The sequence below is a fragment of the Periplaneta americana genome, chromosome 17 (assembly GCF_040183065.1).
Source record: "Periplaneta americana isolate PAMFEO1 chromosome 17, P.americana_PAMFEO1_priV1, whole genome shotgun sequence".
Lineage (NCBI taxonomy): Eukaryota > Metazoa > Arthropoda > Insecta > Blattodea > Blattidae > Periplaneta > Periplaneta americana.
Genome location: NC_091133.1, coordinates 136371898 through 136390575, shown reverse-complemented (window position 1 = coordinate 136390575; position 18678 = coordinate 136371898). Strand labels below are relative to the sequence as shown.

Sequence of the window (18678 nt, the reverse complement as noted above, 5' to 3'; positions counted from 1 at the left end):
CCGAACCTTCCTCCTTCAATGTTTCCCTTCGTGACCTGACTCCAAGTTAGGCACGTATGTTGCGTTTATGTGACTCAGTAGTGCTGAAGTCCCTGTCAGGGAGGAAAGAATTCCCAAATTTTAAAAATGTATGGTCTGTTTCTTAAACTGTGCATGATGGACAATGGAGACTCAGAATGAAGCTATTACTGGTTTCTATTTTGTCCTCTACACGTTATTTAATATACTATTAAGTGGTTTGCTCCAGTATTTACAGTTTTAAGGTATGACAATAGATATGGTCCCACTTCAGATTCCCACTCTGATCAGTGTTTTCGCTCCACAAATAGCCTAACATCATGTTCACAGTCATGCACTCCAATGTTTTATATCCAAATTGAAGAACATCGTTTTGCATACTCGGATATTAGTGTCATCGTAAAAATAAAAATGAATGTTTACCATAGGTACACGTAGGCTACTTTTATAGAGTTAACCATTTAAACTTGTTTCCTGGTCCAAAAAGTCGCCTTCTTTCGAAATATAATTTTCTGAATTGAATTAAAATTAATTTATTAAATAATTTCTTTTTTTTTAACTTCTTTATAAATTAATACATATTCTAACGAAGTTAGGTAAAACGGTACAGTACACCGCTAAATTAATGACATTTTAATAGCTTAGATATATGGTTTTCACATTAAAATATAATTATTTAAATGGGTACTGCAAGTATAATTTTTGAGGTTATGGTACTACCTTTAACTTCATATAATATACGCGTGGATGCTGCTCACGACTGCCTTCTACATCAGCGGATCCTCTGAGCCTCTTTATATTCATTATATGAACCATTCCTGCAACATCTGCATTTACTGGTTAAAATTACTTATTGACCAAAATGTATCATGCGCATATTGTGTGCTCGATCATTTTCATTATCCAAACGTTCGACACAACATTACCCACATTATCAGTGTACATTTTCGCAGACATAGGATTTCCACTTGGATTTACATACTCTTGGCCACTATTATTTTCCTTTTTCCTACATTTTTTTCCCAACTCATCACAGTTTTCAACACGCTTCCTAGATTTCACCCTAGTTGAGTTATTTTCTTTCACTCGTCTGTCATGTTCTACATCAAGTCAAGTGGCAAGAAGCAGCAGCTTTCATTGGACGTTTGGATATGGCCCACTCTGCTTCTCAAAAGAACTGGCATTTGCTTGAGATAGTATGTTTCTTGCTTTAATTATTTCATAACGTGAGGTATTTGGACTAAATGAAATATCTGTTGTTTACGTGAGTGAGCAGGCAATTAAAAGATGGGATAAGCTTCAAAACTCTGAAAATGGATTTGGCCCACTATGGCTCTAAGCCCTTCATTTATGCCCACAGTATGTAACCAGAGTTACTCTCTTTCAGTTGACAACAATTGAACACTGGATTGATTTTTTTTATTTCTTATTGTTTGTTTTTTCTTCTGCTACCATTTTGTCAGAATTTCATGAAAACTTGTATACTCCTTGTTTGTTAGTAGTCCAACATTGCAGGTGAAAATTTTTGACATAATGACTTTATTATTATGTTTTATATTATGAACTCCCACAACGAAAATAATTGTGATTGTGTTATTAGTAAATTAAAAACAATTAGGACTTTGTCAGAAAACTTTTACCTACAAAACAAGGTATACAAAATTTGTATTAAGATCAGACAAATAGTTTCTGAGGAAATGATACCAGACGACAGAAAAACAAGTAAGCAAATGAAAATAAATTGTCAGTATTTAATACATGAATATGTAAATAAATAAATAAATAAATAAATAAATAAATAAATAAATAAATAAATAAATAAATAAATAAATAAATAAATAAATAAATAAATAAATAAATAAATAAATAAATAAATAAATGATGAATGAATGAATGAATGAATAAACAAATAAATAAATACATAAATAAATAAGTAAATAAATAAATAAACAAATAAATAAATACATAAATAAATAAGTAAATAAATAAATACATAAATAAATAAGTAAATAAATAAATACATAAATAAATAAATAAATAAATAAATGCTTAAATATATTAGTAAATATATAAATAAATACATTTAAATTAATTAATTTTAAATCAATTAAAATTAGTTAATACATTTACATTAATTTCAGTAAATAACTGAAATGAAAGTGATTTTCTTGGCCGTTGTCTTTAAAGCTGTACTGAAAAATCTGTTCAGATATTTTTCCATTCCTTAATTTATGACTTGCTGTATGAATCGCGTTTTATAGCCTATTAAAACAGGCACTACAGGCAGTGTAATAGCACCGGATTTACAGAGCATACAGTTCAGAACTGTGGTTCCTCTGCATTATCGACATATCGTAGGAACCAGACTGTCCCAGAATAATACTTGAGTTTTGGTTCACCTGTTTACTTATTTCTCTGACTGGACATTGAACCGCGCGCACCTGATTCAGTCGTTACTGCATTGTCAAACCCGTTTTGTTTTGCAGATAGCGTTGTTGTCTCTCGTTCGAAAATGACCGATTCAGCCGTTGGACAAAGTTTTAGGATTCGAGTTTAGCGGCTGCGGCAAATTAAATGAGGATTAGCCTGCACTAAACGGGGAAACAAGAAATGCCGTTAAAGCGATTTTTTCAGCCTCCGGTTGATTTTTTTTCGGTGGCTGGTCTGTTATTTGGAATCGTGTATACACAAGTTCTTGGTACATTTCTGTGTTTATTTTTTAAGCTGCAGAAATTTCCGCTTGGGCTGCAGATTTGGAGAGGGTTGGCGCGTGAGCTGGAATGGATCGGCGGTAGCGGAGTTTGCAAAGGCACAGATAATAAAAATCGCCATCGTGGTAAATTTTTAATTTCCCTGCACACTTTCTATTGCCTAGCACGTGGCAGGGCTCTGAACTTTCGTACGCGCTTATTAAATTCGTGTCCACTAGTCTGCAGTAATCCTGTAACAAGCCCAAGCTCAAATTATATTATTGATATTAGTTTATATCTTTTTCTCTTGGCAACATGACTCATTGGATGTGGCGTTACTATTAGGTGTGGAGCGTCGTGGTGACAGGCGTCCACGTCTTCACGCAGGATGACAGGTAATGGCTCGATATAAAATAATAAATACACAAACAAGAGAGATAAGAGTGCTGCCGTACGACTGTGGTGAGTAATGTAGCCAATTTGTCATTATTCAGTGTGCTTCCTTTTCTCCACGTCTTCATGTAAAGCAGAGATGGGCATCGTGCCTCACTGGAGAATTTGTGCCTCACTGACCTTCACAGACCTTATCGCTCTGAGTGACATCATCTTCACAGTCCCCGTTCCTCCCTCACGTAGCTCCTAGGCGTGGGCAGGTTCTATATCAGTTTCATAAGCAATATCAGTGGTGGCATAATGGCTTTAATCTTAGCAGTGTGTACGCGTTAGAAAACGATTATTTCATGAGAAATGGGAGGAAGAGTTTTTTTGCTGTTTAGAATGGGAGAACATACGATGTATGTTACGCTCGAAAATCCTATTAGGCATTAATAAATTCAATATACAACGACATTACTCCTTATGTCATAAAGAACATGCTGAATTAGAAGGTAAGACAAATTAAATGTTATTTTTCTTACTATTCCGAAGAAAATTTATGATCTTAACATTTGCATAGTATACTAAATACGACATTATACCTTAAACACGCTGCATTAAAATGTACGAGGAATTAAATGTTGTTTGTACGTATTATTTCCAAAAGAAATTTATTTAAAAAAAATATGATATGTGCGTAGAAAACGAAATATGATTTTCTGAAAATTATTTTAGGTAGAGAACGTGCAAATCTATTAAGTAATCTTGATAAACGCCAGAATATTCAAGAAAATAAACGTAGACAACGTGATGGAATATTATTGGCTAGTTACGCAATTTCTCGCCTGTGATTTAAATCAATTCAATGACGGAGAAACAGTAAAAGGTTTAAGATTAAAGCTGCCGAATTAATTTGCCAAATGGAATGAAAGTTTTCGAGTCTCTCACGTTAACCAAGCTCTTTCCTAATAATTCGCCACTGACCGCCTTAGCGATTACGATAAGGTGACGCAGGTCACAGCAGTTTATATTTCCCATCCTACTCTGCAGTCTCCTCTCCTAGTAAACAAACTATTTCAAATCGAGTTCCTCATGTAACCGAAAATTGTGCCCATGTACGACGTAAAGTGTACATTTTAAATCCTTTAGTTATTTCCACGCCCCCCCCCTCTTCTTCTCTTCATGTAAATAAAAACAAAGATCAACACTTCTGGATAAATTTCTACGAACACTTAATTCCATTACAAATAGTTATTTTTCAAGTTTTGACTTCGTATGATATTATGTAGTATTTAAAGTTAAGATATCCCACATAATTAAATAGCCTATAGATTTTCATAACATGAAAGTAACAAGGACAAGTTATGTAACTTACTCCTAATATCTCGTTTTTGTCCTCAACGTTTCATCATTGGTCTCTTTGCCCATTCGGAAATGTCAGATGTCTTTCCAATGCGTTGTGTACCTGTCAACTCCACAGCACTTATATTGCTATTGAGTGAGTAATGCGTTTATGTGATTATCACGGGCAGGCTACACAATCAGTTTATGTGGGAACCATACGTAGTTTTGTAAACTTCACATGCTGGATCATTCAAGCAAGATTCCAAGGTTACCGCAAACTATAGAACTATATATGGCATTGAAAAGTGTTAGTCAATGATACATGCAGGCGAAAATCCCTTGTGTTTAATATAAGCTTATGTCACTCCATAGAAGCATTGGGATAAGTGCATAGAGAACTATGCAAAATACTGGGTGTTCAGTTCAAAGTGTGTCATGGCTCGCTGTATGCCGTCATGTGGCTAGTCGTTGAGCCTAGAGAATTCAATCTTCCTACACTTCCGCAGAGGCGTATTACTTATGTGCCAGAGACGTTGCCTAGCAAGTACGGCGTTCATTCTGAAGAGTACTTATGGATACGTACGGTAACACCTGTAGTGGCAGGAATGTGAACTGTTTGGAAACACGTACTAAGGTGAGTTTTTTCTTACTGTCGGGATATGTGGAGAGGGTTAAGACGATTACTAACGTATTTGTTGACATTAACTTGGACGGTCAATATGGACACGGAGCATTTGATTTGTGTTGTGGAATGTTGCCGTACGCAACCGATGATAACAAATACCCTGCGTACGACTTGCCCGCGCAAAACACAGTTCGAATAGGTTATGGCAGCACGCAGACTTTACAGACCGCCATCGGTTGCTACGACGTTCAAGTTATACCGTACACGTTCTCAAGTTCAGATTGAACGCCTTGATTAATAGGAAACTTCTCTGACATAAAAGCTGAAACTCGCTTCAAATCGCTGACTCACAACAGTGACGTCATGACACACTTTGAAATGAACACTCAGTAGAAGTTGTCCCAAACAGATATGAAAAGTATCAAAAGCAAGAACAATTTGTAGAAAAAGAAGACATGAAAGGCTATACTATCTGCAAGTGGCACAATTTCGCTATTTACGTTCTTGCGTCACGTTTTTAAAAAGCTTATACTGTACCCAATAGCGAGCCTCCTCGTGAGTGGTGTTGCCGTCACAGAACTAAAATAAATTTTCATAAAGTATAGACAGTCCTAAGTCTGAGGGAAGCAGATTGTTCTGTAGGCCTACAACTCACGTTCGGATCATGGAAAGCGCCTTGGTCATAATGTTTGAAAAAAATCTCTGGATTAACGTTTCTAACTTGGTGGAAGTAACTTACTACATTTAGAAACCACTTCACATTCGTCTAGCAAACCTATTGAGTTGACCATCGTCACGTCTGGCCTTTTCCCTGGCCCATTTCGATGCCAAACTTGGTTAGACCTCTTGCTTTAGGACATACAATGTCTCTTCTTGCGCATGGTCTATAGTTCATGCCTGTCTCTGGACATTCTTCAAACATAATCCTGCCACTTCCTTTGATAATTTTAATTCCTATCACTGTTTTCTTCTCCTAATTTTCTTCTAATTTATTCACTCTTCTATCTTCTACTAGTAACACCTGGTCATCTGTAAGTAATATTGCTGAATACAATAATTCTGATTAATTTTTACACCTTTTGTTTCCGTCGTCTTGTTATTTTATTAATATAGAGATCAAACAGAATTGGGGATAAGCAACGATCTTGACGTAGTCCCCTATTAACTAACAGGTTCTTTTCTTTATTCTGTGTTCAACAACAATTCGGATTTTTATATTTCTGTCTAGTGATTTTAAGGACATTTGTTGCATATGAAACTGTTATGGCTGTTTAATGTATTCCATAATTTCTTCCTATTGAATTATTACAAATTATTCCTTTTTTAATTTCATTTATTGTATTCCATTGATCTTACATTAACAATGAAGAAGGATGGGTGGAGCGGAGAAAAATTCTCTCCGGGACCGGGACTCGAACCCGGGTTTTCAACTCTACGTGCTGACGCTTTATCTACTAAGCCATACCGGATTCCAGTTCCGACGCCGGATTGAATCCTCTCAGTTTAAGTTCCACGTCTTAGTTTCTCTTTAGTGACCAACCCCCATGCACTGTGTCACAGATGTGACCCTTCATCATAGGATGATGCAGAACTCCTGCACGGAAATATCATATGTACTTCGGTACATCATAATAATATGACATGCGAAAATAATCACCTGGTGATTTAAGACGGCGCTCATTCCGTCGGATCCCGGCCACTTAGTCACTCGTAATGAGTGCACCTCTGCACATAGTGTGTTGGACATTGTGCCACGTCACACAACTGCGACACAGTGAATGAGGGTTGGCCACTAAAGGGAAACTTAAACTGTGAGGATTCAATCCGGCATCGGAACTGGAATCCGGTGTGGCTTAATGGATAAAGCGTCAGCACGTAGAGCTGAAAACCCGGGTTCGAGTCCCGGTGCCGAAGAGAATTTTCCTCTGCTCCACCCATCCTTCATCATATGATAGACCTAATGCAGAATCCTGAACGGAAATATCATACGTACTTCGGTACATCACAGTAATATTAACAATGAAGCTTTGAGATGTGGAACAAATAAAAATTTTACAAGATTACAATTTTTTGGCAAGATGAAGTGATATTACAGTACCGGTATATTATCATTTGTTCCTAACAGTGAAGTGGGAATTTTCCTCATTGCTCTGATTAAACACATAATTTTCAGTGAATGCATGATCCTTACGCTGTTACACGTGACACATCATCTGCAGGTTCTATCTTTCACTCTTTCACTATTTTTATCTAGCATTTGCAGGTCTTGAATTGACCCTAAACTGTTATGGATCACTCTATGCAGGAGGTAGAAAAGACCCTAGATCATATATGTAACAGATATGTCGGGGTTATAGGCTTTGAGGTTAACAACTTTTGTCAGGTTTACTGCGCTGCCATCTAGTTGTTACATAAGGAGTCACGTCATAATACCCATTTGAATTACATTGGCGACTGTGCTGCCATCTCGTGTTCGTTTACGGCGGACGGGTGGCGATCCTGGCGGTTGTTCTCTTCAAAGTGCTGCCGATTTTAACGTAGCGAGGAGTTATCTGTTACATATATGATCTAGGAAAAGACTTAAACGAATAATTCAATGTATGAATTTTTCCTATTTCAGAAACTGTTCTGTTATGATCTCAATTCCCTTTTCTTGCTTCGTAATATTAATTAGCACCTATAAATGTGTTGATGTATGAAGATGTCACAACTATACAATTAGAGTTCAGCTATAGAAATTACATTTCTGTACTAAGTTCATCTGCTTCTTAAGAAACGATCGAGACAGCGCTTTCATCAATCACCCTGTATTGCTTCTCGTTTGTTATTTTGCGTGTTCACTTGTTAAATCAGCAAGCAGTCGGTCCTAAATCTGTCCGCAAATATTTCTGAAGAATTATGAAACCCTCGTTCGATTGTGCTTTGTAAGAGATAAATTCAATCATCGACATTAGTCGTTGAAATCTTTAGTTGAAAGATCGGCTTCGTCTCTAATTTGGCTGCCGCAACGGCTGGAATTAGCGCGCGTTCGTTCTCTCCTAACAGCAACGCTGCACTTAAACTCCGTTCTTATTATGTCGCTTTATTTCGATGAAAATTGGTCAGCAATTGCTGCAACTGAGTTGCCTGGTTAGAGAGTTTGTCCCCCTTCCCCTTGTACATAGACCACCCAACGTGCTTTGGGGAGAGTACGCTGGCTAAGCACTTGCTGCAAGGACACGTTCGCTCCGAAGAGGAAGAGGGGGCAAGGAAACGCGGCTAGAGAGAGAGACAGAGAGAGAGAGAGAGAGAGAGAGAGTTGGAGGGACCTCATAAGGTAAATGAAACGCAATAAATTAATTAAGGCCTTTCTTTCCCGGTTCTGATGGGCAAATAGAATTAGCTCCTTCCACCAGTGTTGCAGTGTGAGGGGGTGATTGCGCAGCGGGACATGTGCGGTTTTTGCACGGCGCAGGGAATATGCTGTATCATCATTACATTATATTCCATGAGTCATATTTGCTGCAGGTTACAGAGGCGCTAATGAAGCTTCGCCGACGCATTCTAGGGAGTCAGTTGGTAATTATTTGTGACATTTTACAGTTGTTCCCTCAAGCTACTGTATGATACTGGATGGATATTTCTCTCTTTTAGCATTCATAGAGACATAGGGAAGCGGTACAGTCAGTGTCACTTCTTTTATAAAGCTGAAATTTAAACGGCGAGTAGAAAGGTGCCAACTCTGTCTAGTAGTCGTTCAGGGTAACCCGAATGAAGGAAAATGGTTGGTTCAGACATTACAATACTCGGTAGTTCATCACGACCAATATTTCAGCGAACAATTCGTAATTATTAAAAAATTGAACTACTACTACAGGTAGGCCTACATGTCGCTTTTCCATCATTTAGAGGAACGTTGCTTATTTAACGAAGCTATATTAAGTACGTCATCTAGGTTGATTGATTGGATGGGACCGGAGATTTGACATGCGATTAGCTAACATCAACCCAAGCAGGAATCGAGCCCACGCCCAAGCTCAACTCCATGTCAGTATTAGTCTACTGTAATCTAATGTGGTGTAATGTGATCAGATCTGATGTCATGTCATGTGGTGTAATGTAATATGATGTGATGTCCTGCCATGTGATGGACTGTAATGTGGTCTGATCTGATATGATGTCATGTGATGTGCTATCTTGTGATGTGATGTAATGTCCTGCTATATGATATGATATGATGTGGTGTGGTTTAATCAAATCTAATCTAATGTAGCCATGTCATGTGATCTGATCTGATGTAATATATCATGTCATGTGATGTGATCTGGTATGATGTCATGTCATATAATGTGATGTGATCTAATATGTTGTCATGTCATGTAGTGTAATGTGATTTGATCTGATATGATGTCACGTCATGTCATGTAGTGTAATGTGATTTGATCTGATCTGATGTCATGTCATGTAATGTGGTGTGATCTAATATGTTGTCATGTCATGTAGTGTAATGTGATCTGATCTGATATGTCATGTGATGTAATTCGTTTCTGTCATCTGTTCCAGAAGAGTGCCGCTCAGCACTGGGCATGGAAGAAGGTCGCATCCCGGACACGGCCATCACTGCCAGTTCGTCGTACGAGACCAAGTCCGTGGGGCCGCAGAACGCTCGGTGAGTGTAATGCTGTTGTTTTCTACTCCATCAACATTGGCAGCAGCTGGCTAGATGCAGATATGAGCTGGTATAAGAGAAAGATTTATTGTCGGCGTTACATGTTCTGTAGAGTCCAGCATCTTACTGAAATCGAGCCAACAATAATAAATTTAATTCTAGGATTTACCTGAAACATTGAAGATGTTTGAATTAAAATAAGGGATCGTAAAATATATTCCACTCACAGACCTCAAATCTGACTAGAGTGTTTTTTAGAAGCTTTTTACAGTAATTGATAAAACTATAATTTTCCCAAATTTCTCCTTCGTCAATTGCAGAAACGTTCCTAAATTAAATTTAACAAAGAATCGGGCTTGTCCAGAGACGCCCAGTGATCTGCAGAGTGGGGTATGCACATAGGCCCATCGTTTGGGAAGTCAAGTTCAGAGCGCGTACATATTCTCGCTTGCATTAAAATCGTCATTGTGCAGATGAATGTAAGGGAAAGTATTTACTGGCTTTTCACATTCTTTGAAATTCTCTTTCATGTTTGTTGCTGTAATACTTCTGGAATTGTGCGTGTCTTGAATAATACATGCATCCACCATGTGTAACGGAAGCGAGAATATTAGCAAAAAAGTAGTATCGCGTATGCCGTGTGTTTTCATTCCATTAGGCGGCCATCTTTATGCCGTTTCTGCTCCATCCCCTGTCTAATTCCGTTTCACGTTGCCTCAAGACCTGTACAGCTTCAGCATGACTTTTCACGTACCTTCCCAGGCCTTCTCTCTGATTAGGCTTTCTGTGAAATTGGATGTCGTCACCTCTTTCCAAATCGAACATTTTAAAATCGTGTTACCTTTCATTTTGCCTAAAATTTACGGAACTGTGTAATAAGAATAGAATATTATTACGTAGTCCAGTGAATGAGTTTGGATTTTTACTAAACTTTCATGTTTGCTCTATTAGAAAATGAAACCAAACTTCAGATATTAATGTGAAGAACTTGTACACTTCTCCGTTCATATACCGAGTGGACCATATAGGCTAAGTTAATAATGTGGAATATCTTAAAAAGCAAACGTTTTGCAAACAAAACTTTCAAATGAAAGTTCAAGAATAAAAGGAAATTGCATTATTTATGTTATATTTGGAGTACGTTTACAAGTTCACTTTAGGTCAATCTAAATTTTTAAAACGGAAACCTATAGTTCTTATTTTTATTCCCATTAATTTCACAAAAATAAATCATCTTTATATGAACCAGTTTCAATTTAGCGTTTAGTTTCACAGGTATTTGAAAGAGTAAAAATTGATGAGTAATTAATATATTTAATAGGCATCTAAATTGTTATAAGAAGAAAAAAAGAAATGTATAATTCAACTAGATTGTTTAGTAAATGCTCAGAGTCATGATCTACTATCTCACTTCACTTTCTAATGCTTTGAAGAATAGACTGATGTGGACGTAAGAGGTTACTTCTCTCACGATATTGGTACAAGCATTTCCTACGCTTTCCTGCATGTTTTCTGGAGTCGTTGGTGCTCGATGAACTTTGTCGTTAAATAATCGAATAGAATGTTACCTTTGCGTCTTTGTAACAACATTTTAGATGCTTATGACACGTATGAATTACTTTTATCAATTTTTATTTTTCATATATCTCTGAAAGTACACGCTAAATTGGAAATGGTTCATACAAAGGTTGTACGAGGAGTGAGAGTAAAAACATAAAAACTATAAGCTAGCATTAAAAAATAGATTGGCCATCAAATTACCTTGAAAATTTCCTCCAAATACAACATAAACAATGCAGTTTGCTCTTCCCCTTAAAATCAACTAATTTTTATTCCAAATATTTAATTATTAAAATCTTCGTTTTTCACATTATCAACGTAAATAGTCCACCTGGTATATTCTGTGTTTTGTAGTTGCAGCAAATAACTGCTTTGTCGAGAAAGGTGAAGGTCCACAGTTGTAGCACAGTCTACTATACAGTCACGAAGTTTGAGTTTTGAGGGTGCTAGAAACAATAGACTGTAAGGGTACTATTTTGCATTGCCTGTAATGAGGCGATATTAGTGATCCTAGTGGTGAGCAACTATCTAATGTTTGCATATTTACTACGTATTGAGCTTCGCGACTGTATATACTAGACTGTGGCTGTAGGCTGTAGTCTATCAGCAGAAAACTAGAATTGTTAAAATGTAACTTCTGGGAACACATTAAAATTCATAAACTTATAAAATATCCTGCAATTTGTTCTGCTTCAAGCGGGAAAATAGTGAGTGTGGATGTTATTTAATCTTATTCGTAATATATATGGAAAGTTTTGTGCTCACAAATGATATTAGTTTGCTATATGCGAGATACTCGTCAATTACATGGCAGAAGGCTTCAGCTTAATTATTCAGCTATTATCATGTAAGTCTACATTAAAAAACATCGTCAGTGGTTTCATTAAATACATTTTTTATAAACTTCGCAATTTCAGAACTGTTTAAGGCGGGCTGCGTGAAGCAAAGACAGAATATGCAGGAGACATTTGGAGCCAAATTTCTAATTTTTCAATCGAAAAAGCATATATGCGGCTTTGATACCACCGTTACGTGTCCTTTTTCGGTTTTGGTAAACAATTCACGCATCTGAATGAAATGGTATATAGTAAAGTCACAAGAGGTCTGAGATTTGTCTGGGAAAGCTCAGACCTCGAGTGACATTTATTAGGACTATTTTGTGAATAAAATAAAATTGTAAATAACATCACTAAAATTTGCTTACAAAATGTTAATATTGTATATTTATGAATACTTATCTATTCAGACAATGTGAAGTTGAAATAGATGAATATCGATTACTGCGTCGCCTTGAGTGGCGTAGTTGTATAGCGCTGGCCTTCTGTGCCCGAGGTTGCGGGTTCGATCCCGGCCCAGGTCGATGGCATTTAAGTGTGCTTAAATGCGACAGGCTCATGTCAGTAGATTTAGCGGCATGTAAAAGAACTCCTGAGAGACAAAATTCCGGCACACCGGCGACGCTGATATAACCTCTGCAGTTGAGAGCGCCGTTAAATACACCATAATTTAAGTTTAAATTTGATTACTACAATAAAGAAATTGGATGTTATTCAGTAATGCCAATTGAGAAAAGCGAAATACAAGTTCTGTCGGCTGTCGTTAAACTTTGGAGTTTGCTGAGATTACAGAGGATGTTTTGCTGAAGGAATTGCATATCCCATGACTGCAGTAATTGAGTATGTGTAATGCAGGCTAATACAGTGACTGTGCTGACAGTGACGTAGTGCGTAGCCTATTGTGAATAAAACTGTTCAAAGCATCGCTCGCATTTTTAACACATTTTTGAAGCAAATGAAAATGCGTTTTCCATACTTTCACATGCACTGGAATTCCCACAACTTCAGCCATGAGTAGCGTCACAGTGAAGTTATTCCAAGAACGTCATACCAAAAAATTAAACATAGGCCTGCTTTATTTCTGGATTGGAACGCAGTTTTCAGTCATACTTCAAAGACAGTGAGTATATTGATTTGTAATATTTTACTATGGTACAATTTGAACTTCAGATTTCTCCGTCGTTTCTCGATCCGTGTCTGCTTCAACGCAGTTCACCTTTTACACAAACTGAATACATACATTTCAACAAATAAACTTTCCCGCAGTAAATTGATTTAAAAGTAATAATCTAGACTAAATTAGTTGCATTCACTCTTCTTTCATTACACCCTATAACACTTGAAACTTTAAAACTCAGAAAATTTAAATATTAAAATGTAATAAAAAGGTAATATACTCACTTTGGGGAACCGTTCGGTAGCATTTCAACGTGACGAATGCTGGAATGGTACCTTAAAAAAGATCTATTTTTACCCAAAGTATATTACTTTCTTCAATATATTCTTAAGACTTTTAGTGAAGGAGCGTAGTACAATAAGAGTTATTTCAACATTTATTGTTTTGTAATTCAATTTTTCCATACAAGACGAATATTTTCTCAATTTTTCTCAGTATCTGTTTAATCTATAAAGCTGAGAATTTTGGGAAATTATTTATTGGATGTTTTACACGTAGTGAAACATATTTAATTATTTTTTTTATTTTTGGATGTTACAGGGGGTGATGTACTGATCGTCGTTGAAAAAATTTATGTGAATGGGAAAATTATTAATTCACAGTAAGGAAATAAATTAAAGAAAAACTGCCAGCATGAAGTCAAGTTGTTTGTTCATGAGCTGTAAAAAATCAGCTGTCAGACATAGTTTAACATCGTCAAGATAGTGAATTGTGTGTTCCCTTAAGAACATTTCATTAGCTTGCTATAGCCTTTTAACGCACCTCTTTGCGATTTGTGAAATAAGTTCTCGGCGCTCGTCAACATCGCACGTGCTTGCCAGAGACGTGAAAGTAACACATTTTAAAGTATTTTTTACGCTGATTGCAGAGTCTTTGTTAATTCGTTAGATTAGATTCCTCTTGTGTATATCATAATTTATATCTTTGATCATACACGCTCGTCGAGGATTATCCTGGAAGGCTACTACAGGAAGTCCCTTTGATCTTGTTAACCAAAGTTTTCCTCCCCGCTTCAACTGCGAATAGATTCTGTTCCGACCCCGAGGCTGAGTATTTCCCCGATATTTCCTTTATATGCACCTACCCGATATTCCTGTCTGCAGCCGCCACGCCGCGCCGCACGCTTTGCCTTTGAATCCTCTTCTCTCGGTCATTCTGAGCTTTCATTTTTATACTTGAAATATGACGTCCACGTTCTTCATGATGAAAATAATTGTTTTGTGATAAGCTAAGCAGCCGTGTAAGCACAAGCAAATTAAAATATTATTCATAGCGCGTAAATCTGGAGTTGGTTCTGGAACAGCTCAGTGCGTGGAAACTAGAGATGAACAAAACTAACTGCCGCTCTCGCTCGCTGTGTTCGTTGAATTGGTCTTTCGAGTCTCGTCTCGTAACTCTCGTGCGCTTCGAGTCTCGCTTATCATTCTCGAAATAGCATTTGGTCGGCGTGGAAATATTACGTAACTTTGAATAACATACATCACTGAAATAAATAACATTAGAGATGTTTAATTGATACAAAACGACGAAAGAAAACAGTGTCACAGTTATTAAAAAATGTTCAGATATTACCTATGGTTATATAAATAAAAAATTCTCAAATAAGTTTGAATTTCTGAGAAACATAAAACATAGCGTTAAATAAAGCGTTTTTTTTCTTTTAGTAGGGCTGGATAAAACGTAATGGCAACAGTTCGATATTTCTGACATGGCTTTATTCACAGGGGTACAACATTTACGTACCTTCTATATAGTCGCCCCCCTTATTTATTACCTTTTGCCAAATGTTTGGAAGGCGTCGTACACCATCAGCGCGTCCATCTTTGTTGATAATCTGTATTGACCGCCCTAAAGCACGGATAAGTTCATCTCTGGTATTGTACCGGGTCCCTCGCAGTGGTCAGCGGCGCAAGAGGTCCTTGACAGCAGCAGCGGTGTGACTCCTTGCATTATCATGAAGAATGATGGGATTCTTTACCACCAAGTGTCGTCGTTTTCTCCTGAGGGCTGGACGAAGGTAGTGCTGCAGGAACCTGCAGTAGTAGTCCGCGTTTGCCGTCTACCTTGGAGGTACAGCGTGGTGCAGTATTACCCCGTCAATGTCATACGCCACAATGAACATCACCTTCACAGCTCATTGTGTAGGGCGCACTTTCTTCGGACGAGAAGAACCTGGATGCTTCCATTCATTTGATTGACGTTTCAAGTTTGGTTGGTTCGTAAGAGCGAGCCCAGATTTCGTCCATAGCGACGATTCGTCCAAGAAAGTCGTCATCTTTCCTTTGGTGCCAGTCCAACAAGGCCTGTGCGACTGCATAGCGGTGCCATTTAAACCTCGGAAATTTCATGGGGTATCCAACGCCCTGTAATTTTGCGGTAACCCAGAATGTCTTGCAGAATGTGGAGCACAGTTTTGTGACATACTTCGACTTCCGCTGCTAACGCACGCGCAGTCCATCGGCGATCAGCATCCAACAGGGAAGCAAGGAGTTGAACTGTGTTGTCCTCCACGCGGGGTCGTCCTGTACGGAGGTTTGTCCTGAACGGCATCTCTGTCTTCCCGGAACGCTTTAACCCATCGTGCCACTGTGCGATATGGTAACGCTGCATCGGTACATGCTTCACGCAGTCCCTGAAAACATTCTTGTGCACTACGACCTCGTGTCACTTCAATTTTGATCCAGGAACGTTGCTCTAGTTTTGTAAACGTGGTCTTAGGATGGTCACACTATCCCTATGAAAGTCAACGTTCTACACACTGCAGTAGATTGACAGAGTACTGTCGCCACTGGCTATACTAACTCATCTAACAGTCCTTGTTCATGTCCAGACAGCTGGCAGCTCTCGAACGCGTCATCGTCACGTGACAGCAGTGTTGCCATAATGTTTATCCAACCTATGTACTTGAGATTGTATACTTGATCTCAAACATACCAAAAATTTCCTAGCCTTTTAATACGGACCTAGTAATTAAATAAAGATAGGGGAACTGATTACTACACTGAAAGGTAGAGATGTTGTTTCAAATAGGCTACTTGATTGTTTGTACATAATTATACGAGTATAACAGTTGCTAAAACAGATAAACCTCAGTCTGGTAACGATTCAAGGCTGCTTGACGTTCAAGAGTTGATCACTCCTAAACTCGCGATGTTTTGAACGTTTGCTCACAAGCAGTCAAAGACAGGCAATGCTGTCGTGCGGATTTCAGGAGTGGATCAGGCCAGCACGTTTGCACATCTCCTTTTTATGTTAGGTTAGGTTCTTTTCAAACTGAAATGACGAATGAAACGTACAGTTAAAATTACTGTAACCTAACCTAATCTAACCTAACCTAACCTAACCTAACATATCCTAACCTAACTTAAGATAAAAAGGTTAGGTTAGGTTAGAGGAATTTTAACTGTCCTACGCTTCACTCGTCATTTCAGTTTGAAAAGAACCTAACCTAACATGAAAAGGAGATGTGCAAACGTGCTGTCCTGATCCACTCCTCGGGTTTCCGGCTTCGCATTCTCGCTCGTTCATCTCCAGTGGAAACTTGAGGCAGCTGCGCGTTGTGAGGCTGTCGCAAGTCAGCACGGGCGTTCGTGGTGCACAAAACCACATTTTTGACGGTTTTTCCATTTTTCCCTCTTCATTACACCAACATTCTCCTTAACCCACGCCATTATCAATTTCTGCTACGAATTACGGCGCCTTATTTGGCAGCGTTGGTTCGTCTACCTACCATGACGGTGTGTCCTCGTAGTGGGTGGTTGTAGAAGACTCATCTCAGGGGAACAATAGAGTCAAGAAGAACACGTGATGCGGCGGATGGCTGAACCAACTTGTCAAGTGCGCACAATTGGCATGTAACTTTCGGACTGGAGTACTTAAGGGATGATGTCATTCTATCCTATAGACATACAGGATGCACTGCAATGCCAAATAATAACAACAAGGAACGAGCGAATAAAAAGAAACACGTGAAAATGGGTAACTCAGTTTGAATGGAATAGGTGTGGACATTAAAGTCTATGAATGGTGTACCCCTCGGTATTGGGTGACCAGGTTTTGAACATTTTGTAAATGAACACCTATAACGAAATTATAACGTGCAGGCAAAACGTACACAATGATTAAAAGTTATAAGATCAGACCAGGAACAACTGAAATGTAATCTTAGGGAAATGTTGTGCGATCTAAACAGTGATAGAAAAAATACAAAATTAAGTGGTAGAAAAATAATAACACAGAGTTGATATCATAGGCTGCACTTGAAAACTGGATGAACGTAGCACGTCCGACGAATGATTATTATCTCTTTACGCAATGTGAACAATGATGCCGCTGGGTAACTATAATAGAATGATTTTCGTTCATGTTATACATGCGTTCACCGCAGTGGTGTAGGAACTGGCGGGCCCGAATTCGAATACCAGCTCAGACAGATTTCTTGGTCGGGTTTTTTTTCAAACCGATATGAAGCAAATATCGGGTAATTTTTGGCTTTGGACTCTTGTTATCAATTCATCAACACCATCATTATTATCATCAACAATCTTCGAGAGCCCTCCTATTCCGGCCTCATGTTTCGTGCCATCTATATATATATATATATATATATATATATATATATATATATATATATCAGTGGAATACGGGTATTATCCATTTTGAAGAGGTGATTTTTGCACTTTTTCCAGAATGTTACAATTTTTTCATTCAACGAAAATATATTTAAAAAACTTTTCGCTTATGTTCGTTTTTAATCTGGTCTAATCTAGTGCATCGTTTTACTGTTCGAAGGTATTAGTTATCTGCTGTTTGCATATTTATTTATTTATTTATTTATTATTTTGCTAATAATTGTAACATAAAATATAATATATACAGAAAAACTTTAGCTCGCCCCTGAAAGAGTAGAACTCGTGCTCAGGGGCGGATTCCTGAATTGAAATTAATAATTATACAATACAATTTGTCTTATGTCTACTATGCAATTATAGTGTATAAATTTAAATTTACAATTTTTCAATGTTTATAAAATCCATACATAACTTTTTTAATTTAATACTAGAACTATCAGGATATTTAAATATAAATTTGTTATATATTCTTGGGCCTAAATTACTACTATGATTAAATACTGTAACAGTGTTGCATTTTGGTTCAAACAATCTTAAAGAATTCATACCTTTTGTTTCATAACTATGAGAATACAATTCAAAATTATTTCGATTTTTCTGTATGAATTTTATTAATACAATATAATAAATTTGTCTTACGTTAAGTACATTAAAGTCTAGAAACAAATTTTGAGATGGAAAATCAATAGGTTTGTGAAGACATATTTTAATTATTTTCTTCTGTAATAGCTAAATAAAGTGGATTAAAAATTGGATTTAAATGAGCTACCCCAT

The 18678-nt window shown here is 37.4% G+C and overlaps 1 protein-coding gene across 6 annotated transcripts in view; it reads left to right on the top strand.

The window, feature by feature from the left end:
- LOC138692977 (discoidin domain-containing receptor 2-like) overlaps positions 1-18678 on the top strand; it is a 1165919-nt gene that overhangs the window by 495297 nt on the left and 651944 nt on the right. For 5 of the 6 annotated variants that reach the window (XM_069816409.1, XM_069816408.1, XM_069816411.1 and 2 more), the window contains one exon: positions 9595-9700. In XM_069816409.1, the coding sequence (XP_069672510.1) occupies positions 9595-9700 (106 nt within the window). The remainder of the gene's footprint in view (positions 1-9594; positions 9701-18678) is intronic. The other variant, XM_069816412.1, reaches the window with a different exon arrangement.